Here is a 26,835-nt window from a genome sequence, read left to right as displayed (position 1 = left end):
TTCAATAATGATTCTATTATAGTATCTGCTCCCATATGATAAAAAACTAAATTGTCTTAAGAGGAGAATTAACTGATGACATTTACTCCTAAAATCTCACATTTCAGATTGCTAACCTCTGAAGTTTCAGAACAGATCTTAAAAAAATGTCTCAAACAGTGCTCAGATTTGCTCAGACACCAAAGTCTGAAATGTCTTATTTCTATCTATAAGGAGAATAAAAGCGAATAAGGAGCGTCCCTAAGCTAAGTTTCCTCTGCGTTTATACACATTTCTTGTTTGTGCACAGCATGATTGAAGTTTCATAATTCAATATTTTTCTCAAATAATAAACATGCATTATTAATCAGGCTGAGCAGGCATTTTATATTTGTATATATTTATATGCATGTACGTATGCCGATGTGTATGCACAGTGAGCTTTGCTCTTGACAATCCATGACAAATTAGGAAAAGGATGGAGAAGACAGAGAAAGAGCAGCCATGCCAGTGTGAATGTGTGCGAGTGTGTTTCTGCACTGAAATGTCACAACGCGGATCGATGGGGCTTAACAAGGACCGCAGGCCTGATGCAGTCAGAATCCTCCAAAATGATCTGAATCCATCCCACAGCTCAATCCTTCTTTCCCATACCTAAACCTCAATGCCATGGGGTCTCTTAAAACCGTGAACAAGACCACACCTGATAGGTTTAGGCTGATAAACCACCTGGCACATTTGTGCTCTTTGAACTCGACAAAGGGGTGGCCCCTCATCTCATCCTGAGTCACAAAAACAAACACAGGCTTCGACAGAAAAACACATCTCGTGCTTTCAGACGAGCACACAAAAACTCTACACAGAGGTTAAAAGAGAAAGACGCTTTCACACAAATAATCAGAAGTTTTTTTTATGATTTCAAAGTGCTGAACAGAGTCTCCAGTGAACCAAAAAGAAAAAACAAAACTAAAACCAAGAGACGTTGAAAAACATGTTTTTTTTTTCACTTTTTTATGTTTCTTTTCCAAAAAAACAATGCACAACTTGTACCACAAGATTTGAAAAAGCTATCAGATAAAAACACTTCAAAATATTAGTTCTGTATTGTGTGTATATATATATATTTATATATATTTATATAATTTGTACTTTTCTCATCGGTTCAAACTGCTGCCGTATGGTAAAGTAAGCGATTACGCCCGGTCAGTAAGTGTGTTCAAGCCCTTGTAGAGCCAGCAGTCTTTGCAAAATAAATACAGCAGAGGCAAGGAGAAAACCATGCATATCATCCTTTTTTACCTTTTTTTTTTACATACAAAGGACATTTTTGCAACAATGTCCTTCATATTAATAAACGGGGTAGACATTACAAACATACAAAAATGAGCATGAACGCGGAATGTTTCATTCCATCCATTACGTCCTCTCTCTGCACCCCTCTCTCTCCCCTGCCTTCTCTTATCATCTTCTTCCTGTTAAGTGCTTGAAGCCCAATTCTACTTCTAATATTTAAGTCCGTTATCCTAACCGTTAAATTCCTTGGTTTTTAATAACAAAAAAAAAACTAGTTATTTCAAGTTTGTGGAACTTCCGTCATTAAAAAGTTAGTGCGCAGACTGGGCTAAATCAACTCAATTTGAAACCTTTACCTTAAAAGGCGAGTCTTAGTATTAAAATAATTTAGAGTTTGAAATAGGACTGGAACACACACACACACATGCAAACACACACACAAACACACACAACACACTCATTCTCTCTTTGTTTACAATAGCACTTAGTAAATTGCACTTGTTTGCAGGTTTTCGGGGTGTGATCAACTGTGATTCTGGACATTAATGCACTCTGTCGTTTTGTTTGTGTCGAAAGCCTCCCTCAGAAACACTCCTACGTGTTTTCGCGCACACATCCACTTCGTTTCTGCCAATGACAGTTGATATGTCATAATCTGGCATCCGAAGCTGACTTTTAGATCCATGTGCATGTGTGAAAGGACGATTTTTGCGTGCACTTGTGTGTTAGCAACAAACACAACTGTTGTCGTTGAGGTGGATTGTGGTGGAACTTTCGGACTGTCACACGTACACACACACGCGCACACACTCTCGCACCAGTAATACTGACGTAAAACGCTGAGCTGCAGGCATTGGTCACAGCCGTGCGCTTTTCCCGATGAGCGTTATGTCAGTCATACAAACACCCTCGCTCCATCCCTGTCCCATATCTACACTAGCAGGCGCAGAGCAGAGAATAAAAGCGCTTATATGATTGGTTTCTCCTTAGACACTGTGGAGTCCTTTCCTGTCAGGATCTGGGGACTCGTGGGAAATTCAATTCAGTGTCACTGTTTGCTACCGGCTCTGTCCCCACACTACGAGTTCATAGCCGCTGTGGCCGTGTCTGAGTGAGCTTGTGGGCGTGTCAGTGGCGATAAAAAGTGGGAGTGTTCATCAATAGGGCAAAGTGTCCAGAAACCTATCGATGAGCAGCGGTGGCGGGACCAGGTCTTCAAGCTTCAAGTAGAAGATCCTCTGTAGGCCTTGTGTACGTTGAGATCGAAGCTCTGACCTTAAGCCGAGCACAGCTCCGAGGGGGGGTGTGGCCTTGCCGGAAGAGGCCGCGCCTCCTGAGCTTAGATGATCTCGCAGGCAGCAAACGAGTTTGGATTGCAGTTCCTCCACCTTCTTGGGCTCCTTTAGACCCGGACACTGTTCTACAATAAGAAAAAGCAAGAAAGAGTAAATATGTTTATTCTAACAGTTTCGTTCCCTAAATAGTCTTCTCCTTTGTGAATTTATATCATTTATTATTCCTAACACCTGCTCACATAAATAAACACATTTGCACAAGCAAATTTGTAAGTTTATACACATTTTAAATGCTTTACCAAAACAGATGTAGGGCAATTAGAAAGATTATCTGGACCAATGAGTAACCAAATTAAATTAGAAACCAGCACTAATTCAGTTATCCATAGCAACCCTGCAGTCCCTGAACACCAGTGGCCTGTTAATGTGACATTAATCTATGACCCCATTAACACATAAGCATATCTTCATATAATATGTACATGTTGTTTGTGTGCGCGAGAGTTAAGGCTAATTCACACTGATCTGACCAAAGCCAACAAACGGCAACGAACATCGACATTTAATGTTGGCTACTCGGCAAGAGAAAATATTTTACAGAATAAAGAAACTGAAAACATCATCAAGGTGAGTAAATCATGACATCATCCCATTAAAGGGATAGTTCACTTTAAAATGAAAATTCTGCCATCACCTACTCATCCTCCTGTTGCTCTAAACCTATATGAATTTCCCCCTTCTGATGAACACAAAAGAAGATATTCCGAGAAATGATGGCAAACACACAGCAGTAAGTGACCATAGACTTCCATAGTAGGAATAAAAAAATATGATGGAATTTAATGGGTACCGTCAACTGTGTGCTTACCATAATTTAACAAAATATTTTCTTAGTCATTTATCACAATACTTCCAAAATATTTTTTTCCTACTATGGTCACTTACTGTTGTGTGTTTACCATCATTTCGTAAAATATCTTCTTTTGTGTTCATTAGAAAAAAGAAATTCATACAGGTTTAGAACAAAATGAGGATGAGGAAATGATGACATAATTTTCATTTTAAAGTGAACTATCCCTTTAAGTGGAATCAGAATCTTTTTATTCCTTATGATTTTCATCCTAAATTAGCAGTTCAGCCCGTCTCTTATGCTACGTACACACCAAATGCGGGGCATCGTGTTATGCTGCATTCACACCAGCCGTGGTAGAGGCCTCAAGCGTGAGTGATTTCAATGTTAAGTCAATGTGAAGATGCGTTGACGCGCATCTGAAGGTCTCATGGCACGGTTGACGCGATTCCGCCTCATTTGTGCGTATAGTTCAAGCGAATGGCGCAAATTGAGCATCTGGCGCGGTACGCGCAAATGGTGCTTTTTGTGCATTTTGTGTTTGACGCGAATTTGCGGCTGACGCCCGAGTTAAAAAATTTGAACTTTGGCGGATTTTTGCGCCAAGTTAACCAATCAGGAGCCTGCTTGCTGTTGTGGCGGCAGCCCCGCCCAGAGTCACTCATTCAACATGGAGGAACCCCTTGATATTGTCCGTGAGCAGTCACCCGGAGCTATACGACACAAGTTCTTATTTCTATAGAGACAGGAATAAAAAGGACCTCGCTTAGAAGAGTGTCAGTGAGGATATTGGGCAACCGGACGTTTATCGACCCGCGGCATTCCCACCGTTGTTTAAACTATTTTCCCCCTATAGTAAGGTTACCAAATACAAACCGGTAACTCTCTCGATGAATACACGATCAACATTAGCCATCTTGCAAACACACAACCGCATAGCACTTGCCCCTCCCACAAGAAGCGGATTTCGCCTCTGATGCGCGTCAAATGCTTGCTTTTTGAATGCATTCAAAATGTTCAAGCGGCAAACTAGATGCGATAGACGCGATTTTGACGCCTCAAATGCGGCTGGTGTAAACGCAGGATTACTCGCTCTAGATTACTCGCGGGATTTAACTTCGTGTCATGCGAATTTTTCACTGGAGTAGAGTATTTTCAACTTGGGCGAAGATGCGTGTGAGGCGAATAACGGCTGTCTTCGCGGCAAACATGCCGCCCATATCGCGTCATTCGTATCGCCCGACGTGAGGATGCGTCTGATCGCGTCTTTGCATTGACTTTGTATGTAATCTATTCACAGAAATTGTTGAACTCGCGTCTGGTGTGAACCCACAGTTACGCCTCACACCTGTTACTGTATTTCTGCCCACTCAATGGGTATCAGACGTGTGATGGGATGTTGCCCTGTTTTAGATGTATCCGTGTGTCTGTGTGTGCGTTTCAATTTTATGTGTTTGGAGTAGCTGCATTCAGACTACGTCCTCTTACACTCTCACTGTTTTTTCTCTCACTCTCTCTGTCTTTCTCTCCTGGGGGATGATCGATGGCGCTCTTTCACCACAGACACTTTTAGAGGGTCGATAGACTGAGTGGAGGACTGGAGAGTTAGAGAGAGGTAGAAAGAGAGAGAACAAGAGAGAGGGAGGGAGGGAGGGAATGGAGTATGGCAGAGCTCTGCTGAGTAGTGCTCAATTCCTCTACAGAGTTAAGTGCTGCTCCACAGGGGCTACACACACACACACACAAACACAAACACACACACACACACACACACACGTTCAGTTGTATACAGTGGCAGAGAAAAGGGAGGTGAATTGTGCCCGCTGGATAGGTGACTAAGTAAATTAATGGCTAGACATCTCTCTCTCTTTCTGATTCTTTCCCTGCCACAATGTTTTCTTGCTGTTTTTTCAGTATTGTAAAATCAATGCATTCTTATTGGTCATACTGTGAATTATTAATTTAAGCATTTGTTATTTTAAAGGTCCCGTTCTTTCTGTGTTTTTGAAGCTTTCATTGTGTTTACAGTGCGCAATATAACATGTGTTCATGTTTCATGTGTAAAAAAACTCATTATTTTTCACACATTTTACTTATCTCTATAGCGCTGTTTTCACTGTCCTTAAAAAACCGGGCTGATGTCTTCATTGTCTATGAAGTCCCTCCTTTAGAAATACGTAACGAGTTCTGATTGTGTAGCTTGTTTAGTGTGATTAATTCGAAAGCGACTGACTTATTCTTGTGGGCAGAGTTTAGTCAACAAACTTTTCTGGTGACGTCATTAAAGCAGGAAGTAGAGGGCTGTAGTCCAAACCGGCTGTTTGTTGTAGGCTTTGAAAGGGGAATTCTGTTAAAGAAAATGTATTGCCTGGCAGTGAACTTTGAGCTTTATCATTTTACAGTTATTATTTATGCTATTATAGCAACATTACACAATAACTAGGGTTAGGATCAGGAAGAATGTGACCTTTAAATTACTTTTTTTTTTTTTACATTTTTAAAGATTAAAATTTTTAATAATAATAATCCACCTCTTTCTTTGAAACCTCTATTCTGCCAAACATGCGGATTATTGGATACTGTTAATATTCAATGAGCTATTTAGGCATTGTTTTAGCAAAACTGCACTCTGGTCTCGTTCCATTCTGTAATAAAATGCTCACTTTTCACAATCAAGTTCTTTTTGAATATTTAGCCATTTGTAATATTATTCATAAATGTTACTTCAGTGTTTCTCAAACTTTTTCAGCCCAAGGACCACTTTATCTTCCAATTTTTTTCTGAGGACCACCTAACAGAATCAAACTCTAACACTCCCCCAAAAAACAACAAAATAGGAAGGATAAGCTAAGTTTAAAAATGTTTCAAGTCAAAAACTAATTTCTAATAAAGTCAGAAATTATTATATGAATTTTATTTCATTTGAAAAAGTAAATGTGAAATGAGTTGCAGTAATATGAACAATCAACTGCACATTTGAAAAAAAATGCAATTAAACATACTATTCCCACTTAATGTCATTACAAAGAGCCCTTACTTTAAAACTGAGGTGGTGGGTATATAAAACTATGGTAACAATATAATACTGAAAAAAATGTTCCCCTTAATGTCTAAAATCACTGAAATTACAGGGATTTTACACATGAAACAAAATCTAGTACATTACATAACTAATAAATCTGTGTATTTTAGCTGCTTTCAGTTGACGCTTGATCTTTTATTTTGACGACTCTTTGGTTTAGCCAACCAATCCATTTTTACGTTATTAAAACAGAAAGGCAAGAACTGATATCACAGTTTTGCAAGTGCATTAAAAATCTACTTAAATAAGTGACGATTGTATAAACACTTGCCTAGTTTAGGTCATCTTTTGTTGGACCAATGGGGGGGTTTGGCGGACTACACTTTGAGAATTACTGTGTTACATTATAGACGTGGAATGGTTTACAAATGGGGTTTTACATTAACTTAAATATTTTTTGCAGGTACATATTTTTAAATAAATCAATAAATAAAATAAATATTTATGTATGTGATTATCTACAAGTAATTTTTTACCTACCACCTATTTTCTCTTAGTACATCTGAAAAAACACATCAGAGTGAAAGTGTTTCTGTGTGTTTGTCTGTCTGTATAAAGGTTGACCTGCTGCTTTGCCTCCCTTTTAATAATGCATGGTAAGATTCAAGCACCTGCTGACCCAAACACACACACACACGCGCGCGCACACACACACACACACACACGTTGTCGACAAATAATCAACTTTGTCCACCTGTGCTCATAGAGGACACATGTAAAAACCTCACCGTCTCTCTGTATGTGCTGTGTGTGCGTGTGTGTGATTAATGTGGATTATTCCTGATGTTCAGTTGAACCTAATCTCTGTCAGCACCTGCTCCACGCCTGTGATCACTGTGACAACCAATAGCAGCCAAAAAAGTGGTAAGATCAGGATAGGGATTACTTGAATTTCCCATCATACGAGTGTGTTTGTGGGTCATTTTGTCTATACTGCAAAGACCAAATGCACAAGTACTGGTACTTACAAGCTGTGGCGCCTCATGACTGCTCATCCGAGGGGCGCAAAATAAGTGTTCGGAGTATCACGTGTGTTGCTTGTGTTTTCAAAATATGTGTTTGTTGCGTCATGTGAACCATGTTCATCACGTGTTTTGTTAAAATAAGTGCCTGCTGCACATGCATCAAAACCATTTATGATAAAAGTGACGCTCACGTTCCCAAAATACACGCAAGACACTCCCTTAACAGTAAACTCGGATTACACGTGAGATTATGCGAGTATCTGGCAAACACGAGCGTCTCTTTTATTACAAACCCTGTAGACGCGTCTGCAGCAGGCACCTACCTCGACAAGACACGTGATGCACATAGGATCACTCAACGCACAGAACAAATATTTTGAAAAAAGGAACCACACACCAGACGGGCTACATACACGTTGTGACAAACTTTGCATCGAGGCGCCCTCGAAAAAAAGAAGTCACCGGCCGCCACTGCTTACAAGTATAAGTACTTAACCAGAAATAAACAGCATTGTGAAAAAACAGCAAACCTTCCCCATGAGGACATACTAGACAAACTCTAAATATGCTGTGTGTGTGAGTGTTTTGGGGATTATGTGTTACCTGTAAGCAGCACTAGTGCGCACAAACAGGAGAAAGCCGGCAGGTCTAGGTTGAGACTCTGCAGGTGAGCACTGAAGTCTCGGATGGAGTCCAGCCACTCGCCGAAGCCACGCAGACATTGCAGCCGATGCAGGACCAGGCCTGTACAAAACACAAACTTCTCTTCTGCCAGCAATGACCTGCGCAAAAATGAGACAGAAAGGAGGGGGGGGGTGGTTTAGTTGAGGAACTGTTGTTATTTATACTGCTTCAAGGTGGCGTCTGAAGGCAGGAGATCAGTCGGCTACTTTCATCTTTTAATTAATCAGCTTTTTTCCATTTCCCTTCAGAACAGGTACCTGTTTCAATTTAGCATTTGCGAGCCTTTAATTCGGCATGTAGACACGCTATCAGAGCGCACATACACACACTGCTGTAATACGCACGCATAAACACACTGATTATCGCCTCTCGCTGATTCATGTGATGATGATCTGGACTCTGATTGGCCGCTGAAAATCCGTGTTTAAGACATACTGCACGGAAACAATTACCATAGCGACAAATGAAAGCCAGCACAGGGAAGAGCACATCAAAGATAGGAATGGACCTAATTATGCCAAGCTTTCCCAATTAAAGGTTTTAAAACATTCCTGAGATTAAACTCTTTATTTCTCCAACTCTCTCTCTCTCTTTCTCTCTCTGCTGTGTCCTTCAGTATAGGGTTTTGGGTCAGCAGTAAAGATGTCGTGGTACAAGTGTATTCTGAGGTCGAAGGTTTATTTGCAATTTTAAAAAACGTAGAGGAAGAACGTTTGTGCATAAATAATTGCACCAAACACCCAAATGCTCTCCATCCACTCATCTCTCTCTCTTTCTCTCTCTCGGTCACTCTCAACCCTGCAATTCAGGAAGAAAAACTTCCTCTCTTTTTTCTGTGGAGTGCTGGCTTCTGCGGCATGAACTGTTCTTCATTAGTTTGCATGAAAAACACACACTCGTATAGTCAAGGAGGTGGAACGGAAAAGGGGTGAAGGGAAATACAGAGAGGAGATATTCAAGAGTCATCTTCTGAGCTGTTTTTGAAGCTCTGAGGGGTAATAATCAAAATATGTGCTTCATTAAAACAGCCTAATGGTTTTAACCCACTGTGTGCAGAACCCATGAACACATGATAATATATTATACTGGGCAAACTGCACTGGAAAGTGAGTTTAAAGGGGCCATGGCATGAAAATGTGACTTTTTCCATGTTTAAGTGCTATGATTGGGTCCCCAGTGCTTTTATCAACCTAGAAAATGTGAAAAAGATCAACCCAGTAACTTAGTTTTGGTAATCCACTCTCTACAAGCACATGAAAAAATAGGTTGTTGAAATGTGGCTCTCCTTATGATGTCATATCGAGCTTGTATTATAATAATACCACCCCTTAATCTGCACTATCCAATCACAGCACTGCCATTTAGTGCAGAGAAAAGCACAATTGAGTTTTAATTGCAACAAACCACTATCATTGTGATCAGTGTTTGAATTTCATCAGCTCATTTGCATTTTAAAGGACACACCCAAAATGGCACATTTTTGCACACACATACAAAGTGGCAATTTTAACATGCTATAATAAATTATCTCTATGGTATTTTGAGCTAAAACTTCACATATGTGCTCTGGGGACACCAAAGATTTATTTGACATCTTAAAAAAGTCTTGTGCCATGGCCCCTTTAACTCAAAGAGAAAGGTAGACAGCCTTGTGGAGACTGCATGGTATCACTGTCTCGTATGCGGCCTTCAATATACATGTGGTATGTAGACTAATTTATTTTAAATCAGAAAGTTACTTTGAAAACGAAGCATCATGCTTAAACCGAATCGAAAATATTTAGTTTTTCGTCTTTAATTCGAATTATGTAAGATGTGTGGCGTCTTCTAAAACAAACAAAAAGAAAGGAACAACAAACATAAGAATATGTAAACATTTAAGAAAAATGTCCTACTGATATAGTCTACAGATATATGAGAACAAATGTGGGCACAGGAGACTTTTGGAGTACCCCTCAGGGGTGCAAACAGCATTTGGAATTCGCCAATTACCCACTACTAGTGAAGACGAGAAAAGAAAACAGGAAACGAATGAAAACAGAATGAGAGAAAATACAAAAGAAAGTCCGCCATTATTACAGAGAAAATTAACAATATAACCCTTGAGGAGAGAAATGCACACATTCCTTTCAAATCTGCGTCAGATCCGCACCGTCTATTTGCTGTCCATTAATTTACTCATTAGCCTCAGTGTGGCTGTAAGAATGTGTGCATCTCTCTCTCTGCGTGTGCACGCGCAACATGTGATCTCATTGTGTTTTGGCTGTGTGGCCTATTTTCAAAATGTGTCATAACATTGCACGTATATAAAATGTGTACGTTTGACTGTAGCTGTGTACCAATTCGAAGGCTGCGATCTCTGAAGGCTGCATTCTGAGCTGCAAAATGACTGATGGTCAGTAAGGCCATACCAATTTGAAGGCTGCTTAAAATGCAATCTTATAATGAGTATAACGGCTTAATATTTTACAATAAACATTTAAAACCTGTAAAATAAAAGTGTGTATTTAACAGAAAAAAGTTTCTTGTCACTGTTTTAGTATTATAAGTTATGTTTTGTATTAATATTTTTCTCTGTATGTTGCGTTCCTAAGGTTGATTAATTTAATATACCGAATCAATTTAAGATACTATATCAACGTGTCAAAATTTCTAAAATAAAATGTATATATTTTTTATTTATTTCAATAAGTCAGAAACATCTCCGCTATGTCCCGCTGACAGGCGCGTACACCAGATGACGCAAACTGGTATCCTCCGAAGGGTAGACCGTCTCTCTTTAGTTCTCTTCGTGGACTTTAGTGGCTGCGAGTTTTTAAAGACAGAGTGTTCGCCTTCTGAGGTCGCCTCCTTAGAAAGTCGCAGACTTTGAATTGAGACACAGCTTGTATCAAACGTCTCGGCATGCTGTGAGCATGTATATTGTGAGTTTTAGAGTCAATGTGACGTAAACCCGGATGAATCCCACCACTTAAAATGAGTCAGAAGTCTGCAGCTCCCTACTGAGGCTGTGACGCCACCACCCACTGCCCTCCCTCCCTGCACCTGCTTTTACACAATGAGAGAGAGAGAGAGAGAGAGAGAGAGAGAGAGAGAGAGAGAGAGAGAGAGAGAGAGAGCACCAGTACTAGTTAATCAGGGAGCAGCTGAGCTGACACAAGAATCCACTTCCTGTTAAAGCAACATCAGAATGTCACTGAGTCACAACACAGACACATCCACACATAAACACACACTTCAAGTTAACGTCTAGAAACAACAGGTCACTTTTAATCTGGCATGTAACTGTACTACCATAAAAATACAAAAGTACAATACAGATGTGACATATGACAGTAAGCCAAATGTTAAGGACTGTTATCTAACTTGTCAAGTATGTCCTGTTAAAATCAACTGATTTTGACACATGTAATGTCTGGAGGGGGAATATTAGTCAGGGCTGTTAACCAATAAACCAAAAATACCCAATAAGTGAATTCCAATGCAGCGTCTACACAGCGCCCATAGAAACCCTGCAGTTCTGAATCGAGGGAAAAACACATACACACAAACTCATAGAAAAAGTTGCGGTAGCACAATTACTAATATAGTAAATGCACTTTGTTATATAATATAAATCATGACACTGTCTGTGAATGACTTTTCTCACAATCATAATGACACATTATGTACTTTACACCTCATGCTAATTTCTTAAACAGAAGGGAAACCATTGAAAACTTCTTAGACATATGTAACAGCACAAGAAAAAACATGATGACTTGCTACAAAATATTACGAGAGGATTTAAAGTGAATATATACTGGTACCAAAAGAGTACTAAGTGTGACCCGTGCTGACAAATTGAGTCGGAATGAGCACATTTTTAAAAATTAATTATTTATATTTTGACATTCTCTATTTAAAAAAACTTAAAAACAATTATTTTTTTTAAATTTGGTTCATAAACGAAATCACTGCATCCATACCTTAAAATCACAGGTGTAACTAATAGATTTGGCACAAATCAATGTACATAAAATACATATATGTAAAATATATGTACATTTTCTTTCTTTCTTTTATTGTTTGATTGACATTGAAACAGCTTTAAAATCTAATGTAATGCAAGGATCTAATATAATGTTACACATCAGAAATTTTTCCTCAACAGTTAAAAGCGAGGTGCACGATTTTTGAGAAATGCTTTGGAAAAGGGAGTCCGGCCTGGTACCAAAACACATTTGTAGCCAATCAGCAGTAAGTTGCGTGTCTACTAACCGACATTATTGCCTGGGTTGCGTATGTGTGGGGCGGGATTATCAAAAGAAGGTCCAGATTCTATTGGGGTAGGGGCGTATTTGTTTAGGTGATTTCAAATGTCAACATTGGCTTTCAGATATGGTGCACCCCTCTTTTAACCAAACATTCACTTAAGACATAACAGATTATATCTGCCTTGTCAAAACAGATATATTTTTAAAGCTGTAATTCTATATATATACATATATATACGCATAAGCCTATGTGTGCATGCTTCAGATCTGTCCATCAGCGAAAGGAAGATCGTTTTTGAATCTTTATCTCTTTTAATAATGCTTTTAACATAACTTTTAAGTCCTGCACTTTTTTCTAATTCTTGCATGTTTTCAAACCGAAACCAAAATGTCAGACATGCATGTGCATGCATGCATCTTTGTATTAGATTATGCATTTAGGATGGTACACCTCTCAGAAAATGTATAATATAAAAATAATAAAAATATTTATGTAAAAATATTATTATTTTTTATTTTTAATATAAAAATAAAGATAATTTTAGATGTTTAAGCATTGGAATTGCTAGATGAGGGTTTAATTTACTTATTTTTTTGAAAACCTTAATTTTGATCAAAATCTATATTTATACTATCTTTTGCCTGTAGCTCAAAGTTAGACAGTACGCATTACAACTAATTTTGCCATATTAGGACCTTTTTAAAGGGTAATGTCCCAGTGACAGATTAGGACTATTTTTTTGATCAGTTTTTCTGACAGTGCATCTACTAATCTGTAAAATTATGCATCACCTGTTGGCAAGTCGAAGCACGAATAGCTCAAGAAAAGCCGAGTCGATGAGCAAGTTTTGGTCATCATGGTGAAGCTCAGAGAATCCAGGCAGCCGTTCGGCCCAGCAGCGTGTCACCTCCATTGAGCCAGTTAGCACTCTGTAGAACATCTGGATCTGCTGAGACTCAGACGATCCCACCGGCTCCACCGTACTGAACTACAGGAAAACGGAGAGATGATAAGTCAAATTACAATACATTTTATCTGCGTTATGCCATTTCATATTTATTTGCTTAATATTTTATTTTGAGATTACTTTGAAGGGGTCATATTATGAGATTTTTTAAAGATGTAAAATAAGTCGTTGGTGTCCCCAGAATGCGTATGTGAAGTTTTAGCTCAAAATACCCCACAGATAATTAATTATAGCATGTTAAAATTGCCACTTTGTAGGCCTGAGTAAAAATGTGCCGCTATTGGGTGTGTCCTTTAAAATGCAAATGAGCGGATGAAATGGCGATGATGGTGGTTTGTTGCAATTGAAACTCAATTGTGGTGTCAATTATTTTTTCTCTCTCTTTTTCTCGCTACACTAAATGGCCATGCCGTGGTTGGATAGTGCAGATTAAGGGGCGGTATTATTGTAATTCGCCTTGCTACCTACATCACAAAACAGGCAAAATCTGAACGACCTAATTTTTCACATGCTTGCACAGAATTGCTTACCAAAACTAAGTTACCAGGTTGATCTTTTCAACATTTTCTAGGTTGATAGAAGCACTGGGGACCCAATTAAAGCACTTAAACATGGAAAAAGTCAGATTTTCACCCTATGACCCCTTTAAAAAAATGAAATATCTGTCTGATACAAAAGCAAAAGGATTTCCCAAACACACACACTCGGGTACCTGACTGTAGTCTGGTTCTCGTGGTATAGACTGGGAGTAAGCCCGGACTAGTGCATTTAATAGGCTAAGTGGAGGTGATGGGGGTGAGGGCTCAGGCTGAAGTGGACTTTTTGGTTTGGACGGAAGGCGACCTCTCCTCCCCTTCAAGTTGTCTGTGCGTACAACTGTACCAAAAACACACATACAAAAATATTTTAGTGAATGCAACACATTAATGGTACTTACATTTATGCACTTGAGCACACGCAATATTTGGTTACTCTATTATATTTCTTAATAAACAAGTGGTACTCCAAGTGCAGTTTTGAGGACCCACAGAAATACACATATTGTGAGTCTCTCATACATGACACACTCAACGTTCACAGATATCTTCGCTGATGTAACAAGACAACAATTTATATGCATATTTGGGTTACCAAGAACAGAGTACCCCTGGTGTAAACCAATCCAGTATGTTCCCCATGGACATCAAGAGGTGATTATGATACAGAGGTGAACAAGGTTTTCAGACTCAACAACTATTTCACCAATCTGCTTCTATTCCTTTCAAAGAAAGCTGGATTGACCAGTAGGGGGCAGTTGAAAGCTGTACGACTGCAGGCCTTGGAAAGAGGACCGAGACCAGGAGAGAGAATGTCAGCTATAATAAGAACATTGTATGTCTGTCCTGTTCACCAGGCAGGGTGAGAAAGATGAACTAATGTGTGATCTTTTCGAATTACGCTACATTCATGCTTAAATTCTATACGAATTAAATGTACCCATAAACACACGGGCCTGTGACTCTTCTGTATGGCTTGTTATTACCGGCTTTGAAGCTGCTGATAGGATGTGATTGCAGAAACAAAGTAAAGCCGGTAAACACATCCATTATAGCTTAATTCATACACACTCCTACTAACCGACCAAACCAGCCACGCGCCAAATCCGTATTAATGCGCACCGCTTCTTGATGACAGTGTGCGTATCTGTAGGTTTTAAGTGATTAAGGTAAAGACTGTCTATATCCTTTCCGTCAGACTTTAACTAGAGGTCCAGCTGAGGTCGTATGCACCAAGGCCCATAGAGAGGTAATTGGCTTGAGTGGCTCGGCCACAATGCATATTAGATTCTTATGTAGATTGTATACTTAGAGGTGTGTGAGTGTGTTACCTTCTTTCACCATGCCTACGCTGAGACATTTTTGGAAACGGCAGTATTGGCAGCGATTTCTCCTCCTTTTGTCCACGGGGCAGTTTTTACTGGCCAAACACACGTACTTTGCATTCTTCTGCACCGTCCTCTGTGGCCACCAGCAATACACAGAAGAAAGAAAGAGGGAGAGAGAGGAAAAACAATAAGCGAACAGGTCTAAACATTTTATTTATTCAATTTGATTTCTTTTCGGCTAAGCATTAAAAAGGAAGCTTGCCGGTCAGATTTTAATTACAACGTGAAACAGCTCTAGCTCCATCGGGATAATTAGATAAAATTAATTTCCCGCCATGCCTTGCCTGCAGGAGGGACAATTTTATTAGCGCAAGCCAGTGACAATGAAGATCAGCGCAAAGCGTGCTGAGGCCTCTCCCGCGAGACATCCCGCACCGCGTGATAAAATTGTTTGTGAAACTCGCGGGTCAGCTCACGGCACCTTAGGGTTTTGGCGGGATCGTTCCTCAGCAGTAGCCCCCCTGGGAGTTGTTTTCTCCTCGGCTGGATATGAGCGATTATTACTGACCTTATTAAAATGAAATCAAAACGATCTGCGAGGACTCCCGTCGACGAAACTGGAAACAACTTTACGCAAGCGTCAACTTTAACATCAAGTGCACGTGCTAGACCAAAATATTAAGCGCTCGCGTGAGACCGGTAAGTTATGTGGTGGTGAAGGCAATATCCAAAACAAACAAAAACAACGCTTTAACAAGCTACAACTGCGGTCAATTTAAAAGCACTGAAACTTACATCAACAATACCAGTTTTATTCAATTAGCTAGTCTGCTAGTTGTTCAAAGTTCCAAAACAACCAAAAATATATTTTATCTTCTTTTACAGTTTTGAACAGGTTAAAAAGTTTAATATACTTGTTTTATCTATATCACGTAAAGCACTATAGCAATCCAGAAGTATTCTGTAAAGGTTATTTCTTTTCAAAGTTATTTATATGTTCGTTTCTCACCTTTTTTTCAGTTTGGATTTTAATAAAGACGATCAAAGTATGATGCACAGCTGTTTTCAACAGGTGTAAATGAAATCAATTATACCACCTGCGCATCCCAGAAAACTGGAAATCTGCTGTAAAGTGAAGGTAAGAGACACCCACACAAGCATCCATCCATTTATCTCTCATATTTCACTTAAATTAATAGCCAATAAATGCAAAACTACCACGAGTACAATAATATTCAAGTGAATGCATAAATGCACCAAGACTTGTTTACTATATGTTACATTTACATCCAATACTACATTTACTTAACCAAGTCTGACTTGACTTAAAAAACCTTCTGGAGGATATCCTATTAAACACCCTATTAAATGCACTTTATTCTTTCCACACACTCCATGAATTAAGCTATCAAAGTAAATCTATCTTACAGTTCAGACTGTGACAGATTGGGCCGGTCATAAGAAGTAAACAATCCTCAAACGCTTTATTACATAAATGGAAATCTTATGATGTTCATGAAATTATATAAATGGTTGTACAGCTGTTATTAGGTGTCAGAAGCCTCTCTCTGTGTGTATCTGTGTTTTTTATGCCGTAATTGATGTCACACTGCAAACATTGTAATAACTGTTATGGTTACTACAATATATTTCTTTAATTTCCTGACTTGTTTAAATGGTGAAAGGGCATGTAAGGTTAGAGTTTAGCATATCCAACCATATCCAAGGTCTCAGTTTCTCCTAAAAACATCACAACTAAAACTAAGAATACCTGTAAAATGACGATAAAGAGCTTGATTTGGCCTGACTTTGTCCATACTGCCATCATTTTCTCACGGACACACACACACACAGAGTTGCGGTCCAGTGCACAGCAGGGTCCGCAGGGTCGGTAAAGACAAGCAGTTGTGGATTCATGACATGTAACATGTGCTAATGGCCCTGTCGCACATTAAAACCCCTTAGGGAACTTATATCCCCCTCTCCTCGTCCTCTCCTCCCCTAATCAGAGATGATCAGACTTTCTACTCTCTCTTTCCTCTGGGTGTGTAATTAGATTGTATGGCTGTTCAATAGAAGAGGTGGAACTGGGTCATTATTAATTGGTTATGAGACAGTGACTTCCTCCTGCTATTTCCTTCAGTTTACGAAAAAAAACTATGTGCATGAATGAAGCATATTTATGTGTTTATATTCAACACTCCATAAATATTACAATACCGACATAAACACATTTATCTTCGTTGCAACGGATTAAATTAGTATAAAGCTTGCAAAGTAAAGCGCTCAAGATAAGTTGTAATGCGATTTTGCTAAGAGCTGTTAAACTTCAGTTCCAGTGGAGTGGGTTGTGGAGGTTTGGTGAAAGAGCGCGCCTGTCCTGACCCTCCATTAGGTAAATATTCAGAATAAATATTCCCACTCAGTGCGCGTTATGAGTCACAGAGTGAATTACAAACCAAAGAAATGATATGAAAAGAAATATTTCGGCTTATTTATCATTTTCGTTCTGAAACTGCAGCAGCAGTTTGCATTCAGATGGAAAGTAGAAGCGAGCGAATTGTGAATTTATTTAGTGCCTATTAATGAACGCAAACTTAAGGGGTGGGGCAGGGCTAATATGAATATGAATGCACATGCCATTAAAATAGTTTGTGTCTAGAATCGATTGAAAATATCAAAATAAACTCCATTGTATAAAAACACAAGTAGAATGTGTTAGCTGGCTGACAATGGATAAACAATGTGCCTCTCTGTATTCAAAATCACCTGCTAATATTTATATTGTGAGTTAATGAGTTGCCTGAGATAATTAAATGGTTTGAGTGTTTTGCGAGTTAGTGGTGAGTAAGACTGTGTCTATGCATAAAAATAAGTACGCTGATCGACAAAGACTTGCGAGTGTGCATATGTCATTGTTTGTGGATGTCATTTGTGTGCCAGTGTTGCAGTAATGGCTACAAAGCCTCAGGCTTACCAACCCCTGCTTTTATTAATTACTAAATAAAAAGTAATTGTGAAACTAATTGAAAAGTGGCATAATTTATTTCTACACCAGACCACAGGCCATTTTCAATTATTTCAGCTCAGCCACTCTACTTCACTTTCATTCACAATCTTTTAACAATTTCCTTTTTATACTACTGTAATAGTTTCTTTGTGATTTTTTTTTTAAGTTGTACTGTTTCTGTAAGATTTTATTTATTAAACCTTTATTAAACAACATATGGATAAATAAAGGAAAATTAATTAATTTCCTATTTTTCCTAAATTCTTATATCAAATCTTTCACTACTCTTCAGTGCATGTGTGTGTTCCTGGCCATAGCTCCAGGCTGCTGTATTTTAAGTGTGCGCCGCTGTCACACTTCTCACCGGTCACCGAGGGATACGACCCTCACAGGCGCCGTGGCAACCGCCACTCAGGCGATTTGTGAGAGCACTCAGACACACACACACAAATTCACGCTTAGTACTCTCAGTACACACAAGCCAGTACTTTCATGAAAAGGCTGAGCAAACCTATGTCACAATGGTACATTTCTGAAACTGAAACTAAACATTTTTTTCAAGCGCTGAACAGGAAAACAAATTATTTTTCTAGCAGCATCAAATGCTTCATATAGATCGTAACACCCCCAACCCCTAAAAGTAAATTCATAGCTAAAAACTGCTATTCACATTGTGGGCTTCAGCCTTGGTTCGAACACCTATGAGTGTACAACAATGGCTGGTTAACCCTGAGCTTCACACTCGAAGTGTGATCGTTTTAGAGCTATCGTGCTCTTCAGCCAAGAGCTCATATCAAACCAAGAACAAAAACTAATGACCACTAATACATACACAATTAAACACTACGCGACCACACTGCCACATTGACAAAAGAAGAGATGATGCGGACTGACTCACACTGTACAACAAAGCTCAACTACAATCCTCTTACACTTCATATAATAACAGAGACACTCAAATAGCTCATACGCATGTATGTACAATGAATTGTACCATGCAATAAGAAACAAACGCAACACATTTTCATAACAATACAATCATAGAATACTTAAAAAAAAGCATCATGGGAAATCCAATCGAGAGGTTTCCCATCTAGCAAGTGTTTCCCGTTTGTTCTTTCACTAATTGAATCTGTCTGCTTTATAGGCCTGAATATGGTTGTCACTGTAAATAAATGCTCCTTGCTTATGATCATCCTACTTAACTAAAGCCAAAATAGTTGTTCGATTCTTCTAGCTAGACTTCTCATGCAAATATTCGTGATAAACCTGGAATCCTTTATTTTTAAAGAGCGTGTTTATTATCCGGCTTTTTAAAAATCTGATTATAAGTGTATATTAACCACAACGCTTAAGAATGATAGACTCATCTCCTGCTGTTCTTGCAGGGATGTTAAAGTCTTACCTTAAAGAAGCCTTTGCATCCCTCACAGGTGCGCACACCGTAATGCTGGCAGGCTGCGTTGTCTCCGCACACTGCACAGGTACCCTCTCCAGAGCTGGTACGACTTGGGGGTGATGGCAAACTCTCCCCCAGGTGTGGCGGGCATGGGCCAATGCCCAGAGTGCGAAAGGCCAGGCTACCTTGCTTGCCCATGTTCAGTGGGTACATGTGTGAGTGTGTATGGGAGTGCGTGTGCGAGTGTGTGTCCAGGCTGGGTGGCACGTGCGAAGATGAAGAGGATGACGAAGGAGAGCATTCGGGCCGCAGCGGAAGGCCATGGGCAGGGTCATAGCCGCTGGTGGAGGGCGGCACCGTCTGCTCGTAGAAATGAGAGAAGCGAGGGGACTTCAGCGGGCCTTCAATCAGGCATGGCTGGGGTACAGGGGGAAGACTGTGTTCGTCCCACAAGAAAGAGCTGTTGGATGGGCCAGGGTGAAGTGGCGTGGGGGGTGTCGAAGGGGGCGACTGCTTAAAGTACATGGGGTTTCCAGCTATTGCCTCATCAGGTGCTCCCATGGGTAAGTAAGGCTCCTTCTTGATGATAGACCGTTGGGGAGGGAGTTGATAGAGGCAGGAGGGTTTGGGCTCAAGGCCCCCCTCAACAAACACATTAAAACTGGGGAGGGAAGTGGTGGCGGCTGCCGCGGAGATCTCTCCCCCACTGAGCTCACACTTCGTGTAGTCTGTCGCCATGAGGTCAGCGCTGTAGTCACCATGGTAACCAAAGGACTGGGCGGAGTAGCTGGACCCATGAGGTGCAGGGCCGTACTGGGCCTGAACACAGGGCATGTCTACAGAAATGGAGAGAGAGAGGCGTAATTGAGTCATTTCGCTCAGGTGTACAGATATAGTTTGACGTTAAACTTTGCATTTCAGCTCGTTCTGTTAGTACCAAGTTAGTACATAAACCATTCTCCTGGAAACATGGGTTAGGCCACAAAATGCAAAAAGGTGCATGTGCATTCCTGGCCTGTCAGCAATAGCTGAATTTCACTCGATAAGCAACTCATTCTTAAATTAAAATAATACAGAGCAGTTGAATGTTATATTTACAGACTTGAATTTCACACCACAAATACCTGTAGGCCTACTTGAATTGCCAATACATTAGACATCTATTACCAACCATTATATCTTGTCTACTTATCCGACGCTTTTATCCAAAGGTACATTCAAGTTTATCAGTAGTTGTTCACTGGAAATCAAACCCACGACCTTTACGTCTGCAAACCCAATGCTCTACCAGTTGAGTACAGGAAAATGAGTGGAATATGCAAAACATGATGCATCATGCCTACACATCATGTTTAGCCAAGATGAGAGTCATTAATTGTTAACCCATAATGCTGAAAATAATTCAATTAAAACTTTACTGAAATAGTTTTTTGTTATTGTGGACATAACATCAACTTATTAAGTGAGCAAAAAGGAACTCCTCCAGCTAAGTCAAGCATCGAGCTCTCTTCAAAGTTATGTAACATTCAACAGTGCGCCTAGACACAGCTGTTAAAGTGCATCTGCCACCTGAGTCTCGAGGTGTGTGTGTCCTTTGTGTGTCCTAGGTTTATTTTCCCTAGGTGGAGAAGTGTACATAGACCCGCCGACGTCGGAATGACGCTGTCGTATAGTGCCTCCGTAATCCCCGTGCCTCCATCACGTAATGTGTGTTTAGTAAAATCATGACGCTTATCAATTATAACCGTCTGTTTAACTGCGATGACACGGACCGGTTGTAGGCTACGCACACCACACTGTAAATGGAAACTCATTGGCACAATGCATCACTGACATCAGTGAGTTTAATATCAGATATTATATTCACCTCTCCAAAATCAGTGCATCACGTGAACGCGAACTCGCATAAATCAATTTTTATCATAAAATTGGTTGGTTGTTTCTTAAAAAAAAAAACTTATTTATGAACCTTAGCAACACCAATTTTAATTTAAAATAAGTTATTGTATCGTCTGTAGGCCATTTTATTTTTATAAAACTATGTTTTAGGACAAGGTTGTTAGTAATGTTTAGCAAAAATAAATAAATGACGCTTAAAGCGTTGAGCGGGTGGTACAAGGTGCGACCTCTTCTTCGTCATAGATACGAACTGAATAATGGTTTGATGTCAATCTCGTGCTGGATGGAAGATTGCAGGAGTGAGTCAAACTTTCTTACCGACATCACAGAAAAATATTTTGTGAGTGCACTTCCTTTCAAAGACTTATTTTACTGAACTTGCTTAAATGCTAAAAACACTTTTTTAAACATTTGCTTTGCATATGCAAACAATACATTTTAAAATAGATTTCCCGTTTCACAAAACAAAAGCTATTCTTTAAAAAACTTGCTTTGGAATATTTTGTTTAATGTAATGCAGAATGAGACAGTGTTATGCACAAATTTGAACAATGTTAGATGTCTTTTTTACTTAATTTGACACATTTAAAGCAAAGATAAATTATGCAAAGTTAATTCCAGCCCTCAGAAAAAAATCTCGATTAAACTTTCACTATGTTATGTATGTTTTCATTTATGGTTTGTTTGTGCACGTGCAAAGCCCACAGCATGTCGTTCTCTACCTCAAATCCATCATGACACGGATAAATAAAATGAAACGCAGTCTAACGTAAAATCTAAATGATTAAAAAGTCTAGACCACACAGAGTCATAGTGAAACGATACTTTACTAATGTGTGTGTGTGTGTGTGTGTGTGTGTGTGTGTATGCGTGTGTGCGCATGCACCAGTCAGAGAACCTCACACAAATACACACGCAGGCTTATAAAGAAAGCGCTTTAGATGGATGAAACAGTTTCTAACCTCGAGATGTGCATTTTAGATGGACAAAATGCAGCTGTTCCAATAACTGTGATCGCTTGTTCATTGTCAGAGTGCCATAGATCTAACAAACAAAAAAATCAACGACATAAAATAATAATAATTACACAACATAACACGGTAGCAGGTATCAATTTGATCTTAAAAAACAAACAATCATCAGGGGAATAGGCTATACAGATAGCACAAAATAGCTACATTTGTGCAAACTACACTTTCACTTTCCCTACACGAAGATAACACAAATATGTATTCTAACAGCAGCACACGAAGTAGTTATCAGACCATGAACAAGATAGTATGTGTTTTGATGCTATAAAGTGCATGTGTAAAAATTTAACGACTAGACTATAGATTACAATAAAAAAACGACACGTCAGGTGAAAAGTATGAAAACGTATGTCCAACTACAATCTGAGCCCCTCACGTTTTAATTGGATTAAAAGCACTTAGAAATTTTATAGCTAGCCTACAGAACAATGACAATGATTTTAAAAAATAGTTAATAGTCAGTATTGGAAGAAATCACAGATTTTTGCTATACAAATACCCAACCAAACCTTTCCTTACTTAAAAAAAACTTTTAGCTTACCTATTAAATTCCAGCAATCTGTATTTTATCCAAAGTGTCAGTTATTTGCATGAACAGACCAGACCCACTTGTTTTAATGTTTTATTTATTTTTCATAATATTATTTTATATTATATATTTTCATACAAAAATATTACTGCACGGTCCTGAAATTTCAAAGTCATTAAAGTCAGACAAACCAAACTTGATGAAACGTTACGCGGCACGTAAAAACAACAACAACAAAAGCTTTACCTGTTAATCGTTTCAAATTGAGAAGCTAAATGTGGTGTTCCTTAAACTAGAAAATAATAATACACTAATATACAGGAAGAATGCTCTTAGTTTAAATATTAAGTGTACATGTTAAATATCTTTGATAAAGCTTTTAAGCTCTTTTTGTTTTGAGGTACCTGTTTGGCCTTTTGCTCGCTGAATTGTGGTTGGTTTCTCGGGTGAAGGCTGCACGCGTCTGGGGTTCGGGGCTGCTTCAGCACACGCGGCGGGTGAGGTATCCGGTAACCGGGACTCAGACCTGGGCTGCAGGCGCTCTTCCGAACCGGTGTCTAATTGGAAAGCACAAGACTAAAGCATTTAGTTAACCACAACATGCAGACATGTAATCACAAACACAAACACTGTTCTTGCAAAATAACATCGTGCTACTAATTTTCCGAAATTTAGATTAAACATATTTTCAAACAATTTATACTTTTTAAACCAGCATGCAAGCCCATTGAAAATGGCTAAAAGTTAAAAGAAAACTATACAGGCTTCATTAATACTACGTTTTTATTTATTCTAATATAATTTACATTCAGGAAAAGTTAAAAACATGCATTTGATCATCCAAAATCGTTACCTGCTATTTTCATACATGCAAAGTTAAAATAATTCACAATAAATATAAAAACAATGGGCAGTGTATAGTAACTGTGAAAATACTCCAAAATTCACGTAATCAGAAAGTTGCAGAATGCAAAATAATTTGAATGCTTAATTGTCTACAGAAATAATAAAAATGCAACGTTAACAATGCAGATTGTACACAAATCAAAAGGAAAACCCCACCATCAACAACAACACTGAAGTGAACAAAAAACTCTTTGATGACGAAAATCAGCACACGATGACATGCATGAAGGTCGAGAAGTAATATGCATTGAACACAGAGAACTTTTTACATGCTCTCACAGACACAGAGCACTCTACAAATGCAATATTAAATGCCATGTAAATGTAATAAAATGTGCTTCATCTGAGCTGGCATGCTAGAGTAATTCTGGGCGTGTTGTAAAAGAATTTAGCCTAGCTATTTGTGTTCCATTAGCTCGCAGTATTTTCTTTTCTCGAGAGTGACAATATTCACCTGGGCACTCACCGAAGTCAGACTATCTCCGTCTTCTGTCAAATAAACACGAGCGCGCCACCGATGAGTTTTTAAAAGCGACTAGCGCCCCCTCCCTGACAGAGGCGCGCTCACACAAAGCCAACCCTCGCCAAAAGCCACATTATTGAGCTCCTGCTTATCTCAATCCCAAACCTCTGCGAGAGAAACCCCAGAAACGTTCATGATTTGGAAACTGACTACAAGCAGTAATTTATTAATTGCATAATGACTGAAATATGGGTCAAAAAAAATAGAATTTTGAATGACCTTATGGCAGTTTAGGTTATGCTGTATATGTTTCAGTAAACTTAATTATGCTGTTTTAGTTTTTAGCATAATTTGTCTTAGTGAGGTTAAGTGTTATTTTGACGTGTGTTTCAATGTGTACGTCTGGTCCGCTAGTGCCCCGGTAACCTAGAGAACCGCGAGAGAGCACTGAAGCACGCGCTTTGTAAGAGGCGCTCCGTTGTGCGTTCAATACGCACACAAGATAGAGGCTTTCCACAAACACACAAAGAAAGGGAATGAGGGGAGATAAAGGGATGGAAAATACAAGTACAGTAAATTAGCCTGGAGAACGGAATTTGACATACGACAAGGACAGAGACCTGAGAGTAAGAGGCAGAGAGACAGCCTTTATTCAAAATCGCTGTACCAGGCTTTGTACTCCCTGACCCGATCTCACGTGCTCTACGATTGAACTTTTTACAACAATTTAAATGGGTTATTACCCTTATCAATTTATAGTTGAATCATAAATCTTTCAGACAAGCATTGCTCACCATTTATTGTAAATATTCGGTTATGTCAGTAAAAGAAATACTAAGTTACAAAGTTGTCCTTTACAGCAAGTGACATATGCTACAAGTGCAACCATGAGTATTATTGCACACCTGTTTTCTTTTATTCTTACTGATCTAAAGAATACGCTACAATGTATAGTAAAATACTTTTAAAAGCTGCACTCGTTGCCCATGAGTTTATCAAGTGTCACTTCATACAATTACCAAACCTAGGAATGTAAACACACATTCCGAATATTTTCGGCCAGACTGTAACTGAAACTTGTCCAATTTGTGTAAAGCCTTCTAAAAAAAGTGAAACCCTGTTTCTATTAATTTATTAAATGTAGCTCCTTACGCGGAAAATACAAATAAAATAAGAAATAAAAGTTTGATATAACTAAGTTTGTGCACATTCAATTATTGTGCGTATGTGTAGTTTATTATGTCGATGTCCATATGTGTGTTTGCGCGCTACAAGACAGAATGAATGGAGCTCGTGCAGTCGTTTCATTCAAACGGTGGCTACTGAGACTACAACTCATCTTACTGACAGTCGTCTTAACGCAAACACTACTACAAACAAATAAATGCATTCGCACACGATTGGGTAAAAAATGTGAAAAACAAACTCTGGAGCGCGTGCCACTCACTCCGTCGCTTTCAAGGACGCATCTCACGCGACTCTCTACCGGCTCCGCGCGAGTATCCAGCGGTTTCACCGAAGCGAGAAAGTGGCATCCCATTTCCATGACAACCGGAGAGAAGATTGTACCTTTCGCAAATTAAACCCTGATTCAGTCCATCCATCTGCTACACAGACATCGCACAAAACACGGTTCATTTATTTGCGCTGCGGAGAGCTAACATTCAACAGGTCACTATAGAAAAACAATGACCAGAAAGTTCTCTATAATATTTCAAATATAAATAAGGACCGCGGTACAAATGACAAAAATCAGACACATTACATTTCACCGCGTACATGCTTTTCGATAAAACTTTTCTTATAATAAATTAAAATATCCACTTACTTGTTTTCTGTTGAGATTCCGTCTTTACATATGTTTTAAAGCCCTAATAATTCCTTGTCCATATCCAGAAGTATTTTGTGGAAAACGAAAATAGTGTTTGAATGAAAGTTGATTTTGTAGTCGCAAAAAGTTGATTTTTCATTCAAAAATATTTTTTGTGTGATTTTCCTCTTAGCTGTAAGAAGCAAAAAGTACTCCGTGGTTCTGTCAGCTCCACTATTACGTTGTCGGCGTTAGTAACGGAGGGGATGCGCTGAGCTGAAGTTGCAATGTGCCTTTGTTTATGTGGCGCGCTGAGCGAAAGTCTTAATAGCACATTTATGTGTGTCTTCGAGCCTGGTATGTGCTACGTCAATGTGACGCCATGGGAGAGGTGACGTCGAGCCTGCACTGTAGCGCTCCCCCGGTCTGGTACAGTATACACAGTACAGTCCATGCCAGGGAAAGAGAGAGGGGAGGGGTAAAGATCTTCTGACTCTTGGACAGGATTTGACTGAAATAGTGCGGTAGAGCATCTGCGATACATTCTACTTG

General features: G+C 39.2%; 1 protein-coding gene across 2 annotated transcripts; it reads right to left on the bottom strand.

Moving 5' to 3' along the window:
* Positions 1–878: 878 nt before the first annotated feature.
* On the bottom strand, positions 879–26,835 carry nr4a3 (nuclear receptor subfamily 4, group A, member 3). 2 transcript variants are annotated; one of them, XM_055210129.2, is made up of 9 exons: positions 26,302–26,831; positions 23,509–23,661; positions 22,507–22,588; positions 19,652–20,481; positions 15,240–15,369; positions 14,085–14,248; positions 13,197–13,393; positions 8,068–8,246; positions 879–2,692 (listed from the first exon to the last, which is right to left on the bottom strand). In XM_055210129.2, exons 3-9 carry the CDS (start codon positions 22,568–22,570, stop codon positions 2,430–2,432), a joined length of 1,827 nt encoding a protein of 608 aa, XP_055066104.2. In that variant the 5' UTR covers positions 22,571–22,588; positions 23,509–23,661; positions 26,302–26,831; the 3' UTR covers positions 879–2,429. The 2 variants fall into 2 exon arrangements, with proteins under 2 accessions (XP_055066104.2, XP_055066105.2); XM_055210130.2 differs by lacking the exon at positions 22,507–22,588 and having other exon boundaries at positions 26,302–26,835.

The sequence above is a fragment of the Misgurnus anguillicaudatus genome, chromosome 10 (assembly GCF_027580225.2).
Source record: "Misgurnus anguillicaudatus chromosome 10, ASM2758022v2, whole genome shotgun sequence".
In the NCBI taxonomy this organism is placed as follows: domain Eukaryota; kingdom Metazoa; phylum Chordata; class Actinopteri; order Cypriniformes; family Cobitidae; genus Misgurnus; species Misgurnus anguillicaudatus.
Note: the sequence above shows the minus strand (reverse complement) of the source record. Positions and strands in the feature narration are given on the sequence as shown.

Bases quoted from the DNA above. Each gene is read 5' to 3' on its own strand.
- nr4a3 (XM_055210129.2), bottom strand. From the start codon at position 22,570: ATGAACAAGCGATCACAGTTATTGGAACAGCTGCATTTTGTCCATCTA. The intron at 15,370-19,651 runs GTAAGACTTTAA...TGGTGGCCACAG, and splicing joins GATGCAAAGGCTTCTTTAAG to AGGACGGTGCAGAAGAATGC. The intron at 8,247-13,196 runs GTGATGCATAAT...ATTTTTGCGCAG, and splicing joins GTGCTTCGACTTGCCAACAG to GTCATTGCTGGCAGAAGAGA.